The following is a 13,996-nucleotide window of genomic DNA, read 5'->3' on the forward strand; positions in this document are numbered from 1 at the left end:
AGTAGAGATGAGGTTTCACCATGTTGGCCAGGCTGGTCTTGAACTCCTGACCTCAAGTGATCCGCCCACCTCGGCCTCCCAAAGTGCTGGGATTACAGGTGTGAGCCTCCACACCCAGCCCATAGAGTGTTATCTTTAACACAGATCCTCAACCTTTTTACGTATCTTTGTACACCCATATTTTTACTGCATACAATTTCAAATTATCCAGCAACATATCCTCAAACTTCAATATTTCTAGGTGCATAAAAGGAATAAAGCCCCAGTGGCATAAATGCCAAGAACTGGCCAGGTGCAGTGGCTCACGCCTGCAATCCTAGCACTTTGGGAGGCCAAGGCAGGCGGATCACTTGAGGTCAGGAGTTAGAGACCAGCCTGACCAACATGGTAAAACCCCGTCTCTACTAAAAATACAAAAATTAGCTGGGCGTGGTGGTACGTGCCTGTAATCCCAGCTACTTGGGAGGCTGAGGCAGGAGAATCGCTTGAAGCCAGGAGGCGGAGGTTGCAGCAAGCCAAGATTATGCCACTGCACTCCAGCCTGGGCAACGGTGCGACACTCCGTCTCAAATAAATAAAAAATAAAAGCCAAGAATTCCTACATGAAATGAGCAAAAGCAGGCAAAAGTTTTCAGTAAGTTCTACACAGTTCTATTTTTTAATGTAACCTTAATTTCCGAGTGATCTTCTAAAGCCGAGGACTAAACTGAATAATCTCTCCCTGCTGTGCTCTCTCTAACAGCAAAATAGGCATGGTGATACCATTTGCATCTAGAATTTCATTTGGAAAGGGCTCAGAGACACTCCAAAAAAGTAGTCGTGCAAAACTCATCTTTCAGCACTGCCAGTTTAAAGCTAGCAAGATACCTTGAACACTAAGACCTTAAATCATGGTACTAATAACAATAGCCAACATTTGTTGAATGCTTACTACCTTCTAAGTATTTTTTTGCATTCTCAAAATAATCCTATGAGACAGAAACTTTACAAATGAGAAAATCTGTAAATCCATAACAGAGTTTTTAACAGATAAAGAAATTTATTACAGGTATGTGGTAAATAGAGAGAGGAAGATAAGGACTACACACAAAGCTAAATCCTTGCTAGGTCCAAAACTGTCAGCCAGAAAAAAGCAAGGCAAAAGATGATGAGGACCAAAATTCAAAAGCCTGCAAAGCTCCTCCATAACCCGTGCACCGCTCCCTTTTCCTCCCCTGTCCAATTAACTCTTTGTCTTCATGCAATCTATCACAGAGATTCTCAAAGCATCAACATCACCTGGGAACTTGTAAGTCATATAAATCTTCAGGCCCCAACCCAGACCTACTGAATTAGAAACCCTAAGGTCCAGCAATCGGTGTTACAATGAGCCCTCCAGATGATCTCTAGTGCATGTTTGAGATCATTTGGTCGTTTAAGTTCTAACACCCTCAAAAAACAGGTGGTCAGCAGTGCCTCATATAGTACAATCTTAGTTACTGCCAGGTATTGGTTGACTGGTCATCTCGCCCTATTTTCCTTAATGCAGGAAAGAACCTATAAATTAGCTACTTTCTACAGTAGCTTTTCTTTTAAAAGATAAGCTTGCTTACAAATATAAGTGATATTATCTACTGGCTTTTATTACAGAGTAGTTTAAAGAATTATAGTTACAGTATTTTCAAATAAGATGTCTTTACAAATGTTATTTCACTTCCTGAAAAGACTGTAATTATTTGGCCTCCTGACAAAATGATACTGAGTAATTCATCTGAACATAAGAAAAACGTTTGCAGGCACAGGTTCTCATTACAAACATTCCCTGAGTGTTAGGGCTGACCGACATCATCCTTCTAATAAATAATCTAGAAAAAGGGCAGACTATACAAATTCATGGTAACTTGACAATTGGCTGTCCATTTTTTTTTTTAAAGTAAAATTCATACCTCACATTTCTGAAAGACAGTACATTCAAACTGAGTAACTGAGGAGAGTACAATAAGGGAACTATTTACAAAGGTATAGCAGAGTTTACGGAAACCAAAAAAGATGGTGCAGTATCCTAGGACTAGCAATAACAGAAAGTCATTACCGCCCCTAGGCCTGAAGGGGCAAGGGGAGAGAGCAAGCAGAGAGGGTCACTGTGTTAGGAAGCCTCCTTTTGGGGAACACAGCAAACCTATAATGGTGACCTGGCAGGGAGGGAGCTGGGAAATAAACATGAAGCAAAAACGGACAGAACTAAAAGTAGAAATAGAAAAATGCACAATCACATCTAGATATTAATAGCTTTAAGTAGCTCTCTTGGTAAATAATGGAAGAAGTAGGAAAAAATAAAGAAGGATACAGGATAAGGATAATTGCTTCTCAGCCTTCTGGCAAAGACCAAGTATAGACGTAAAGAAAGAGAAGATTGGAAAACATTATTAACCACTTGGCCTAAATGACATTTATGGAACACTACACCCAACAACAGAATGCATATTCTATTTATTATTTAAGTATTACTGCAAGTATGTTTTTATTTTCTCAACCTATCAACTGAATATTGTATTTTATAAAGCACTTTTTAGTACTGTAATTGGTTCCTCATGATCAGAATGCATATCCTTTTTAAATGCACATGGAACATTCACCAAAATAGATTATAGGCTGGACCATAAAGCAAGTCTCAAGGAATTTAAAGATGAGACCAGGCACAATGGCTGGTGCCTATAATCCCAGCACTTTGGGAGGCCGAGGTGGGTGGATCACCTGAGGCCAGGAGTTTGAGACCAGCCAGACCAACATAGTGAAACCCCATCTCTACTAAAAATACAAAATTAGCTGAGCGTGGTGGCTGGCACATGCCTGTAATCCTAGCTACTTGGGAGACTGAAGCAGGAGAATTGCTTGAACCAGGGAGGCGGAGGTTGCAGTGAGCCGAGATCACGCCATTGCACTCCAGCCTGGGCAACAAGAGTGAAACTCTGTGTCAAAAAAAATAAAAAAAGAAAATTAAAGGATGGAAGTCATACAGATTATGTTTTCTTACCACAGTGGAATTAAACTGGAAACCAGTAACAAAAAGGTAACTGGAAAATCCCCAAACATTTGGAAATCAAGCAACAGGCTTCTAAAAAAAATCCAAAAAATAAATCACAACGGAAATTGGACTCATTGGGAAACAGGGTGGTGATCAATGAGCCACATCTGCAATAGACAAAAGGGAAAAGTTATGACATTCATATGGACCAGGCATCTGCCATCTCTGCCTCAAACATTGATGTTCTTGGCCATCTTCTGTTACTACACTACACTTTCCTCAGTCATTTAATCCATACCAATGTCCCAACTCTGACCTCTATACAACCTTTTTTTTTTTTTTCAGTTAAGGGTACTCTTCAAACACCATATACAACTAATTCTTTAAATGTCTATTTTGGCTCAGATCTCTCTCCTGAGTTTCATACCTGCCAGTAGCCTACTGGAGACTTTACCTAGATATTCCAGAGACAACTCAACAAACACACAGAAACAGAATTCTATATTGTCCATTGTGTGCGCCTAACCACCTCTAACCAGCTCCACCTCTTGTATTCCTATCTCAGTGACTAACACTTTATCTCCTCAGCCTAGAAGGCCTTCCACATCTCTCTCACACCACTTGCCCTCTACACAACTACTACTGAAATATCTTCATCTCCCTATTGAACCTTCCCTCACTTTTCCTCTAGCACAAATTGATCACTCCATTAGTCTTTCTGCTAGCACAGGATCTGATTTATGCTTTTGTAATGGAAATACAAATTCAAGGAGATAAGAGACATTTTCTAACAATTAAAGAAGAGCTTTTTATCTACTTCCAAAATAGAGATAGGATATTCTATTTCCACTTAAAAGATACACTCAGAATTTGTACTAAATTACTAGAATATTCTGTTTCCACTTAAAAGATACACTCAGAATTTGTAATATTTTTTCTTTTAAATGCCAATATTTACAACATACTGGAAATGTCATCCTTTGCAACTATTTAAACTTACCAGGAAAACTTTAGCTATTAACCTAAAAATGTTCAAAGGGATACATATTTTTAAAATCCTCCTAGCAGATAAATAAGAAAAATTTTTGAAGACTACTGTTTAGTCTACAGGACTCTTTTTTTCTTGGTGCAAGACCTAACTTTTAATCATCATTTTATCCCCAATACCTGAAACCTACCAGATATTCAATAAATGTTTGACAAATGAATAATTATAATTTTAAATTTTTTCTTAAGTATTGTTTTTAAGCTGTAATGTTTTCTCCTTTGAAAACATCCCACCTACTAATGTGCTTATAAGTCAAGCCATTTGTAATGATTTAAGTGAGGTAGTTTACTCTCTAAAGGGGAATAAGAATACTTATAAGACAACAGGTAACATAATTTAGGCAAAAGAAGCAAATGTATGCCTTTCTTCATGTAAACTGTGGGTTTACTTGAACTAGACTCAAATACTATTGAAGTGTCTAAAGTGCCTGAACCTTGCTGGATTTCTGATTGGTTCAGTTCACAGGGGCTCCTGTTAAGAAGTACACTACAGTCTTTATTATTCTCCTGAGATTCTTCATGATAGCCCTTCTGGTGCACCATATCCTCTCAAGTCTTAAATGTTTGTATGCAGCCATTCATTGAGCATTCAATGGTCTCACTTTGACCAGAACAGCAAGAACATAAAGAATTATTCAACTGATATGACATCATGGCTTGTAAATTCCATAGTGAGACCAAGTAAGCCCATTAAGTTGGTGACAGAGAGTGGCAACAACGCCCAAAGTTTCAGTGAATCTGTCAAAATTGAGAAGCTAACCAAAGGGGCAAATTGTTAAATTCAACCAAATTTGGTCTAAGGATGCCTCCGTACTTGGAGTCCTTATGTAATGAATTGCAACATAACTTTGTATGTAAATTAACTGAAACCGGAACTTAGCAGTATACTTTGGTAACAAATAGATGAGTCTTAGCCAATCTGAGCAGCTGAGCTTGGGTCAACCACAGGCTGCCAACTGATGAGACCGTGTTCAAGGAAGGCAAACACTGAGTTATAGCCAAGTAAGCTGTTTCCGTACCTGACTTCCATTTTCTGTCCATAAATGCTGCCTGCTCACGTTTCAGAATGGAGCTCTCTGAGCTTATTCTGGTTCTGAGGACTGCCCAATTCACAAATTGTTCTGTGCTTAAATTCTGTTAAGTTTAGTGAGTCTAAAGTTTCTAACAGTAGCTTTGACAAAGAAGATGGTTTCATGAGGGTTTTTCAACAGCGGCACTATGAACATTTTGGGCCAGATAATTTTTTGTTGTGAGGGGCTGTCCTGTGTGTCATGGACTGTTTAGCAGCATCACTGGCCTCTACCCGCTAGATGCCAGTAGCACCCCTCCCTCCTGTTTCTGATAACCAAAAACAAACATCTCCAGACATTGCCAAATGTCCCCTGAGGGGGAGAAATCACCTTGGGTTGAGAACTACTGGGTTAGTGTCATCATTTTTATATATACTAAACTTAGACCCAAGAGAAAACTAAATATATCAGCAATTCCCACACTAGTCTATGTGCCCCTAATGCAGATCTGCCTAATGATTTATAAGCTTACCATTGTTCTGAGCCTTTTTGTTAAATTCTTGAATACACAATGGGGTCAGAATATCCTTAGGGTCAAAATAACCTGCTGCAGGTTTAAAGTAGTTAATAATTTCCCCAAGGTTCAATACCTGATAAATACAAAACTTAGACCAAAACCACAGTGTAGTTCTTTCCTCTTTACACTGTATTTCTCAGTTGAAGCCACAGTTCTGTATTTCCCCTCCTCAAAGTTATTTCTATCTAATCCTATTGTAGCCCAAGGATATAATCTTAAAATAACAAAAATTCATGTAGATGGATGTTTATTGCATTGTTTATATATTTTAGACAACATGAATGTGCAAGAATGAGACAGTAAAATAAATTATATGGACAAACATATAAACTTAATAACTACTTTAAACAATCATGTACAATGATATTTGTTACCATGTTAATATGTTCACAATAATGGATGTAATAATTATAAAACATACATGATCCCATTTCTTTAAAAAAAATGTATCTGTATAAATATAACATATCATCCAGGCACAGTGGCTCAAATCTGTAATCCCAGCACTTTGGGAGGCAAAGATGGGCAGATCACTTTAAGTCAGGAGTTCGAGACCAGCCTGGCCAACATGGTGAAACCCCATCTCTACCAAAAATACAAAAATTAGCTGGGGTGGCTCATATGGTTTGCCTGTGTCCGACCCAAATCTTATCTTGAACTGTAGCTCCCATAATCCCCATGTGTCATGGGAGGGACCCAGTGGGAGGTAATTGAATCATGGGGGCAGGTTTTTCCTGTGCTGTTCTCGTGGTAGTGAATAAGTCTCACGAGGTCTGATGGTTCTATAAAGGGGAGTTTCTGTACACAAGCTCTCTTGCTTGCCGCTATGTAAGACGTGACTTTTCTCCTCCTTCGCCTTCCACAATGATTGTGAGGCCTACCCAGCCATGCGAAACTATTGAGTCCATGAAACCTCTTTTTCTTCATAAATTACCCAGTCTCTGGCATGTCCTTATAGCAGTGTGAGAACAGATTAATACAGTGGTGCACACCTGTAGTCCCAGCTACTTGGGAGGCTGAAGCAGGAGAATCGCTTGAACCCAGGAGGTGGAGGTTGCAGTAAGCCAAGACCGCTCCACTGCACTCCAGCCTGGGTGCCACAGCAAGACTCCATCTCAAAAATAAATAAATAAATAATTATACATATATATGTAATCTGATAGGATTAATGCTAAAAAGTTGATAATTATAAATTTGGGTGGGAGGATCATGTTTTAGGGAATCTGTATTTATCACTCTTCTACAATAAACATAGACTGCTGTGTAAAAGTATTTTAGAGTATTTCTATAAACAAATTTACTTCATATACAAGTCATAAAGAAAAAACTGTGAATCCCTTTAATAATAATGGCGTTCAAGGAGAGCACCAAAATGTCATGATATATTTATACAGTTATGTTTCTAGGTTTATCATTTGATCTATAGTATATTTGAATCCATTTAACATCAGAGTCCCACTGAAACAACTTGCTTGGCTCCATCTGTAAAAACACTACAATAATCTTTATTGAAAACTCTCTGCAGTAGATATCCTTGTTAACCTCTTTGCTCTTAAAACCAAGAGACAGTAATTTTAATGGAAGTATAAAGAGATATAAAGAATTTACAATTATAGATACTTATACTATCTGACAGCACAGGATAAAAAGCAGTGGGTTTGGGTTGAGTTTATTTGCTTGTTTTGTTTTTAACATAAATGACCTATTTTCCTTCTGCTTATCAGGCTTAACAAAGGTCCTCTCTTGAGAGCAAACAAGACAATTCCAGCCTCTCCTGCTCCTTCTCTGTATGAACTTTCACAAAATAAGCCACTGAATACTTACTAGGTACAAAGTGTTGGCAGGCACCAAAGGAATATATAGATAAACAAAACAAATACTCCAGGAGAAATAACAGCAGTATATAACTTAAATATATTATTTATGAACTTTGTTGTTCTTTTTTTCAAACTATTAGGAAGCAATGTCAATTACAGAGAGAGGAGATAATCAGTTACTGGTCACATGTATGAATGCAGCTGACAGCATCATCCCAACATAAGATGTAATCCATTATGGCCTATTGCTATTTGTAGTTTTACACTTGTCCGTGTATGATCTCTGATTCAAAATGGGACACTTCCATCTTGATAGCCTTACTCTCAGGCCTCAGAGTAGCCAAAAGTGTGCTGTCCATTTACCTGGCTCACAACTGCTCTTACTCAAGTCCAGATCTCTGGTGGGTTCCCAGCTGCATTCAGTTACAGTCCTCACACCCTCAAAAAATACCTCTTTTTGGTCTGATCCTGCCAGAGTAAATGACTGATTTAAAGAAGATAGTATGTTCTCTGTAATATGTCCATGACTCTCACATTTGAAGCAAAGCCTATACTTTGATTTACTGGCTATAACAAAATTTGAGGACATTTACAACTTATCTACCAATACGTATATAATACAGACTTTAAAAACTCACACCCACATGTGTTTTTACAATCAACATGTATTATCCATGTACAAAGAACAATTGTTTTTTAAAAAGTTCAAGTCAATTCACTCAGCTAAATCTGCCTACCCAGATAGTCTGGACAGTCCTGAATCTAAACAAACCTGGTTTCATGTCTTCTAAAGGCAAGGAAACAGAATAATTCTCAAATAGCTAAAACTGTACATACTAAGAATAAAAAAGCTAACTTTTATTGAGCATTAATATGTGCCACAGATTATATTAATTAATAAATCCTCACAACAACCATAATAGATATATTCTTCTTATCCTTTTACAGTTAAGAAAACTAGGACACAAAGTTAAGTAACCTACCCTCAACGACCCATGGTTAGATAGTGCATAAGTGGATTCCAACCCAGATTGTTTAACTCCAAAACCCAACCTATAGTTTATGCTATACTTCCACCTTTGACCTCTGCCTTCTAGGGCAAAGGAGCAAAAAGCAAATAAAGAACACACAAAAAATGTAAAAAACAAATGAATAAACAGCCTAGAAGTGAGAGTAATTGAGAAAAAGCAAAAAAAACAAAAAGCAAAATTTGAAATTGCAACACTATGGTGGGGGACGGGGGTGGTGTATGTCTTCAATGAATAAAACGAAATGCGTGGGACCTAAATATGCCTTTTTTTTTTTTTTTTTGAGATGGAGTCTTGCTCTGTCGCCCAGGCCGGAGTGCAGTGGCTCGGTCACTCCAAGCTCCGCCTCCCGGGTTCACGCCATTCTTCTGCCTCAGCCTCCGGAGTAGCTGGGATTACTGGCGCCCGCCACCACGCCCGGCTAATTTTTCTGTATTTTCTTTTTAGTAGACACGGGGTTTCACCGTGTTAGCCAGGATGGTCTCGATCTCCTGACCCCGTGATCCGCCCGCCTCAGCCTCCCAAAGTGCTGAGATTACAGGCGTGAGCCACCGCACCCGGCCCATATGCTCATTTCTTAGCAAGGAAAACTGGGGGTTGCGGGGAAAATGCAAGAGGGCAACGAAACCTACAATTTCATAGTGAAAACCTGTTATTCCAAGCAGCACTGACATTGACAAAATCTTGTCTGGAATCACTTCACCATTCAAGGGTAGCAACAACAGATATCCTTTCCTTAACCATCCTCTAACTCCACCAACACACAAGAAAAAGAATTACTAAAACCAGCTCAAGTAGAGCCAAAAAATACTGAGCTTAGAAATCAAAGCATGTGATTCTAGCATAGTAATTAGTTGTGTGTTCTCCAGCGAATCACTTTTCCCTTCTGGGTTTCAATTACCTCATTTGTAGAGGCAAGCGTTTTAACTAAATTAAGGTGTAACTGTCAGCTCTAAGAATTACGTGAAACTTTAAGGAAAACTCCTGTAAAACTCGGAAAGGCTCGGGGATGCATTTAAAACACCGTGAACTATGGGTTCTTTGGCAAGAATGTTCCCTTCTAAGCCGCCACAAGCCCTGGCTAGAACATGACACAGACCGGCTTCCAGGCCCTTGAGGCTCAGAGAGCAAGGTCAAATCCAGCTTTCAATAATTACATAGGGCTGAGGCATTAACCTCTACGAGTATTATAATTTAAGTCAGAATTCTGGGGGTAAAGGCAGCGGCAGGGGAAGGAGAAATCACTCTTCTAGGTCATCAGAAACCTTAGTCCAGACCCCTCGGGTTGCAGAATCAGGCACAGAGAGGGCGAGCGCTTTGCCCCACGTTACACAGCAGTTAGCGCCGAGGTCGGGACTAGAACCTCAATCTTTCAGCTCCCCGCTCGGCAAACGGTCCTTCCAAGCGCAGCCAAGCAACAGAGAGGAGGGGCGGGGGCGCGCGGGGACCCGGCACGGAGCGCAGGGGCACCAGGGAGGACAGGGACGCACCCCGAGTTACCTGTGTCGGCGCCCGAGCCTGCGTGCAACAGTCTGACCTCCGGCCGCTGCCTGTCGCCACCCGGCCTGCGCTGCACCACCTGCCGCAGGAGCAGCCGCATGCGCCGCGAGGCCGGGCCTCCGTGGCCTCCGGGTGCCCCGAGGAGTAGGAGCCGGGATTGCATGGGGCCGGGGGCGCTGTCGGGGACGGCGAGGGGACTCGGGGGTCCAGCGGCGTCCCGGGCAGGCACCGTGAGGCAGCACGGAGAAGGGGACAGGAAGCGGCACCCAGCCGAGTCCGCCGGAAACTCCTTCCCCCGCGGCGCGGCCGGCTCAGTAGACTCAGCCCGGCCCTACTTGGCCCTGCATGGCCCAGGCGGGCGGAAAGTGCCTGCGGAGCTCCAGCCCAAAGAGCCGGCACCGTCCCGGGACTGCCCGCACCGCGGGGGGTGCTCCGAGCTGCGGCGCTGGGCTCTGGCAAGCGCCTCGCAGTCCCTGAGACTGTCTGTTCACCTGGATGCACCAGGCCTTCACCCGCCGTTTCCCTGCGATCCCACAGAATCTCAGGAGTTCAGTAAATGCCAAGGGTTTTAGGAGCATTTGTCGGTGTGACTCTTCAGATGCTTGCCCCAAGTCTTCGTTTCTTAGTTAAAGGCCCAGTAAGTATAGGGAGCTTTCCCTGTATTCGACTTCAGATTTCGGAAATGGAGAAAACATGCACAAGATGATGGGAACTTTCACAACTGTCTTGATTCATTGTAACCACACTAGTGTTTCCAAACCGTACGTGAAAGCTTTACCCTTTGTCCTTTTGGTGGTGGTTGTTTGTTTCTGTGTTTTATTACTGCTTCCTAAATTCTAAGGAAAAAATTCACATCTTAGTGATAGATGGAAATTGCTTAAATATCAGAAAGGATCCAGATCAAGCACTTTTCTAGTCATGCTGTAATACAAGAGTTATATAAAGATAATTTATGTCTTTAGTAAAGGAAAAAGTAGGACACTGGCTAAGGCTGCCTCCCTCTTGTACATTCCAACATCGGAAATGGTCCTACCACAAAGCAAACTAAGCCTAATGTAATTAGACTGCATCCCCAAAATGTCACAGTGAATTGACTAAGGCAAAATATTTGAGACAAGTTATACAAGCAAACATCAAAAAGAAGGCAGAAGACCTCACTTTCAGCTAAAGACCTTGCTAATTCTAGAGCTGCCACTGTCTAAATACATAGCACCTACCCTGCGCCTAACCCTGTGATGAGTGCTGAGAAGACAGTTAGAGTGGAGACTGTAAAAGTCAAACAAGGCTAGGTAAGGAAGGCTTTGGGCATCCAGCGGAAGAACTTGACTTGAGGAATGAAGGCTGAACCAGGCTTCTAACCTAGATGAGGAGACAGTGAAAATAAAGGTAATAAGTAGTTACACAATATATTATGACATCGTTTCATGTGTATCTTCTCATTTAATCCTCATAGCAACCCTAAGACATAAATTTAAGATGTAAGCTTATAAAATGCTTTTCCTACTTTGAGCACATCCTATGCATCAAGATTTTAATGAATTATCCCATTTCACATAAAAATGCTTTGAGGTACTATTATTATCCTCCATTTTACAGATGAAGAAACTGAGGCTAGAAGAATTGAATACCTTGGTCAAGATATCTCCATTTAGGCCGGGCGCGGTGGCTCACGCCTGTAATCCCAGCACTTTGGGAGGCCGAGGCGGGCGGATCACGAGGTCAGGAGATCGAGACCATCCTGGCTAACACGGTGAAACCCCGTCTCTACTAAAAATACAAAAAAAATTAGCCGGGCGTGGTAGCGGGCGCCTGTAGTCCCAGCTACTCGGGAGGCTGAGGCAGGAGAATGGCGTGAACCCGGGAGGCGGAGCTTGCAGTGAGCCGAGATCGCGCCACTGCACTCCAGCCTGGGCGACAGAGCGAGACTCCGTCTCAAAAAAAAAAAAAAAAAAAAAAAGATATCTCCATTTAATCTCGCTGGAACTCAGTAGACACCTGAAAGAATGGGAGAACAACCTAAGGCAGTTTTGCAAAGTGGTTGATATAAGCACTAAGAGCTCTTGGAGTTAAGACAATGGAGAGATCAACACAAGTTAGAGCATTCAACAACATTTTTTGCCTAGTTTTATTTTTTTAGAGACAAAGTCTCACTCTGTTGCCCAGGCTGGGGTGCAGTGGCAGTATTATAGCTCATTGCAACCTCGAACTCCTGGGCTCGAGTGATCCTCCTGCTTCAGCCTCCCTAGTAGCTGAGACTACAGGCATGCACCACTGTGCCTGGCTAATTTTTGTGTTTTGTTTTTTTTTTTTGTAGCAGTGGAGTCTTGTTATGTTGCCCAGGCTGGTCTCAAGCTCCTGGCCTCAAGTGATCCTCCTGCCTCAGCCTCCCAACGACAACATTTATTGAGTAACTGCTGTATAAACAGTACCCTGCTAGATACTGTGAATCAATGGGCTCACATTAGGTATTGATTATAAATATGCAAATAAAGAATTGCAATACAGGGAGACACGTGTCAAGAGATTTAGGTTCAACATACTGTGGAGTGGATTGCTGCACCTGGAGTCTTCACAGAGAAGGTAGTGTTTGTTTGAAATGATTCATGTAGGATATATTATACAAGAGTTTGTCAGGCTGAGACAAGTCAAATCTGGCAGACAGATCATGTACAGAGAGAGAGAGAAAGAAACAGCTGCAAGTGCAGGGCATGATTGAGAACCAGAGAGTGATTCAGTGTGTCTAGAGGTCAAGTATATACAACACTTTGTAAGAATAAGACCAGAAAGAGAATCTGGGGCCATGTTGTATGCCAAGAGAAGGAGTTTGCACATTAACCTCCAGGAAATGGAAAAATGGTGAAGGTTTTTTAGAGTGACAAAGCTACAATGGGGAGGAAAACTTTGAGCCTGAGAATAGGCAGCACCTGAGCTTAACTTTGAATGCCATTTAGGACTGGATACACAGAGAAGAGGGGTATAGAGCCTAAGTAGAGGCTTGGAGTCCTGACAGAGTTCAGTTACAGGGGCCATGAGACCAGCCAGATGAGGAGGTTAATCTTTAGAAAGTAGTAGAAGGTGTTGGCAGAGCAGGAGGAGAAGGTTACAGAGTGAAGAATCTTGAGTATCTGGATGAAGTTGGACTTCATCCGATGAGCAAACTGGGCAGCTACTGGACTTTTTGATTGTGTTTTAGGTGGTGACGTACTATGAATTGAATTAGGAAGACAGGAAGCATCAAGTGCTAGCTACGTGGCAGTAAAAATAGTCTCTACTTGAAATGATGAACAGTGCTGATGGCAATGAGACTGAATGGGAAAGAATGGACCTTCACAATGTTTTTAAAGATGAACCAAAGGTGTTTTGTTTTAAAAGATGTTCATCACAATCTGTGTAAAGTCTCTCAAACTCTCACTAAAATATCTGATCACATGCTTATTAAAAAATAAGCTACCAGCCGGGCAGAGTGGCTCAAACCTATAATCCCAGCACTTTGGGAGGCTGAGATGGGTGGATCACCTGAGGTCAGGAGTTGAGACCAGCCTGGCCAACATGGCAAAACCCCATCTCTACTAAAAATACAAAAATTAGCCAGGCGTGATGGTGGGTGCCTGTAATCCCAGCTACTCGAGAGGCAGGGGCAGGAGAATCGCTTGAACCCGGGAAGCAGAGGTTGCAGTGAGCTGAGATCGCACCACTGCATTCCAGCCTGGGCAACAGAGTGAGACTCTGTCTCAAAAAAAAAAAAAAAGAAAAAAGAAAATCACACTACCAAAAGCTAGTATTGACTGTCAAGCTCTTTTCAGAGTTTGGGAGGAATATTTTTTACATACCACATTAATGTAACTTGATGAAAAATGCAACTAATAATCCTTCCATGCTATGTCTGACTGAAAAAAGGTGGGTGCTCCACTCCTCCCTACTGTCTACCCCAGCTAAGAAATCAAAGGTTCATACCAGTGGTTCCCAGACTTTTGTGCGCATCCTAATTACCTGGAGAACTTATTAAAATGCAG

General features: G+C 41.6%; 1 protein-coding gene across 4 annotated transcripts in view; it reads right to left on the reverse strand.

The window, feature by feature from the left end:
- Nucleotides 1-10,296, reverse strand: part of VWA8 (von Willebrand factor A domain containing 8) — a 395,962-nt gene extending 385,666 nt beyond the window's left edge. For 2 of the 4 annotated variants that reach the window (XR_010150666.1, XM_016925243.4), the window contains exon 1: nucleotides 9,984-10,295. Coding sequence is in view for 3 of the 4 variants with exons in the window: in XM_016925243.4 (XP_016780732.4) it covers nucleotides 9,984-10,146 (163 nt within the window). In the remaining variant the exon portion in view is untranslated. Of the gene's footprint in view, nucleotides 1-9,983 lie in introns of all 4 variants that reach the window. The other 2 variants (XM_003318022.7, XM_016925242.4) reach the window with 2 other exon arrangements.
- Nucleotides 10,297-13,996: the final 3,700 nt, after the last annotated feature.

Source organism: Pan troglodytes, chromosome 14, assembly GCF_028858775.2.
Source record: "Pan troglodytes isolate AG18354 chromosome 14, NHGRI_mPanTro3-v2.0_pri, whole genome shotgun sequence".
NCBI lineage: Eukaryota > Metazoa > Chordata > Mammalia > Primates > Hominidae > Pan > Pan troglodytes.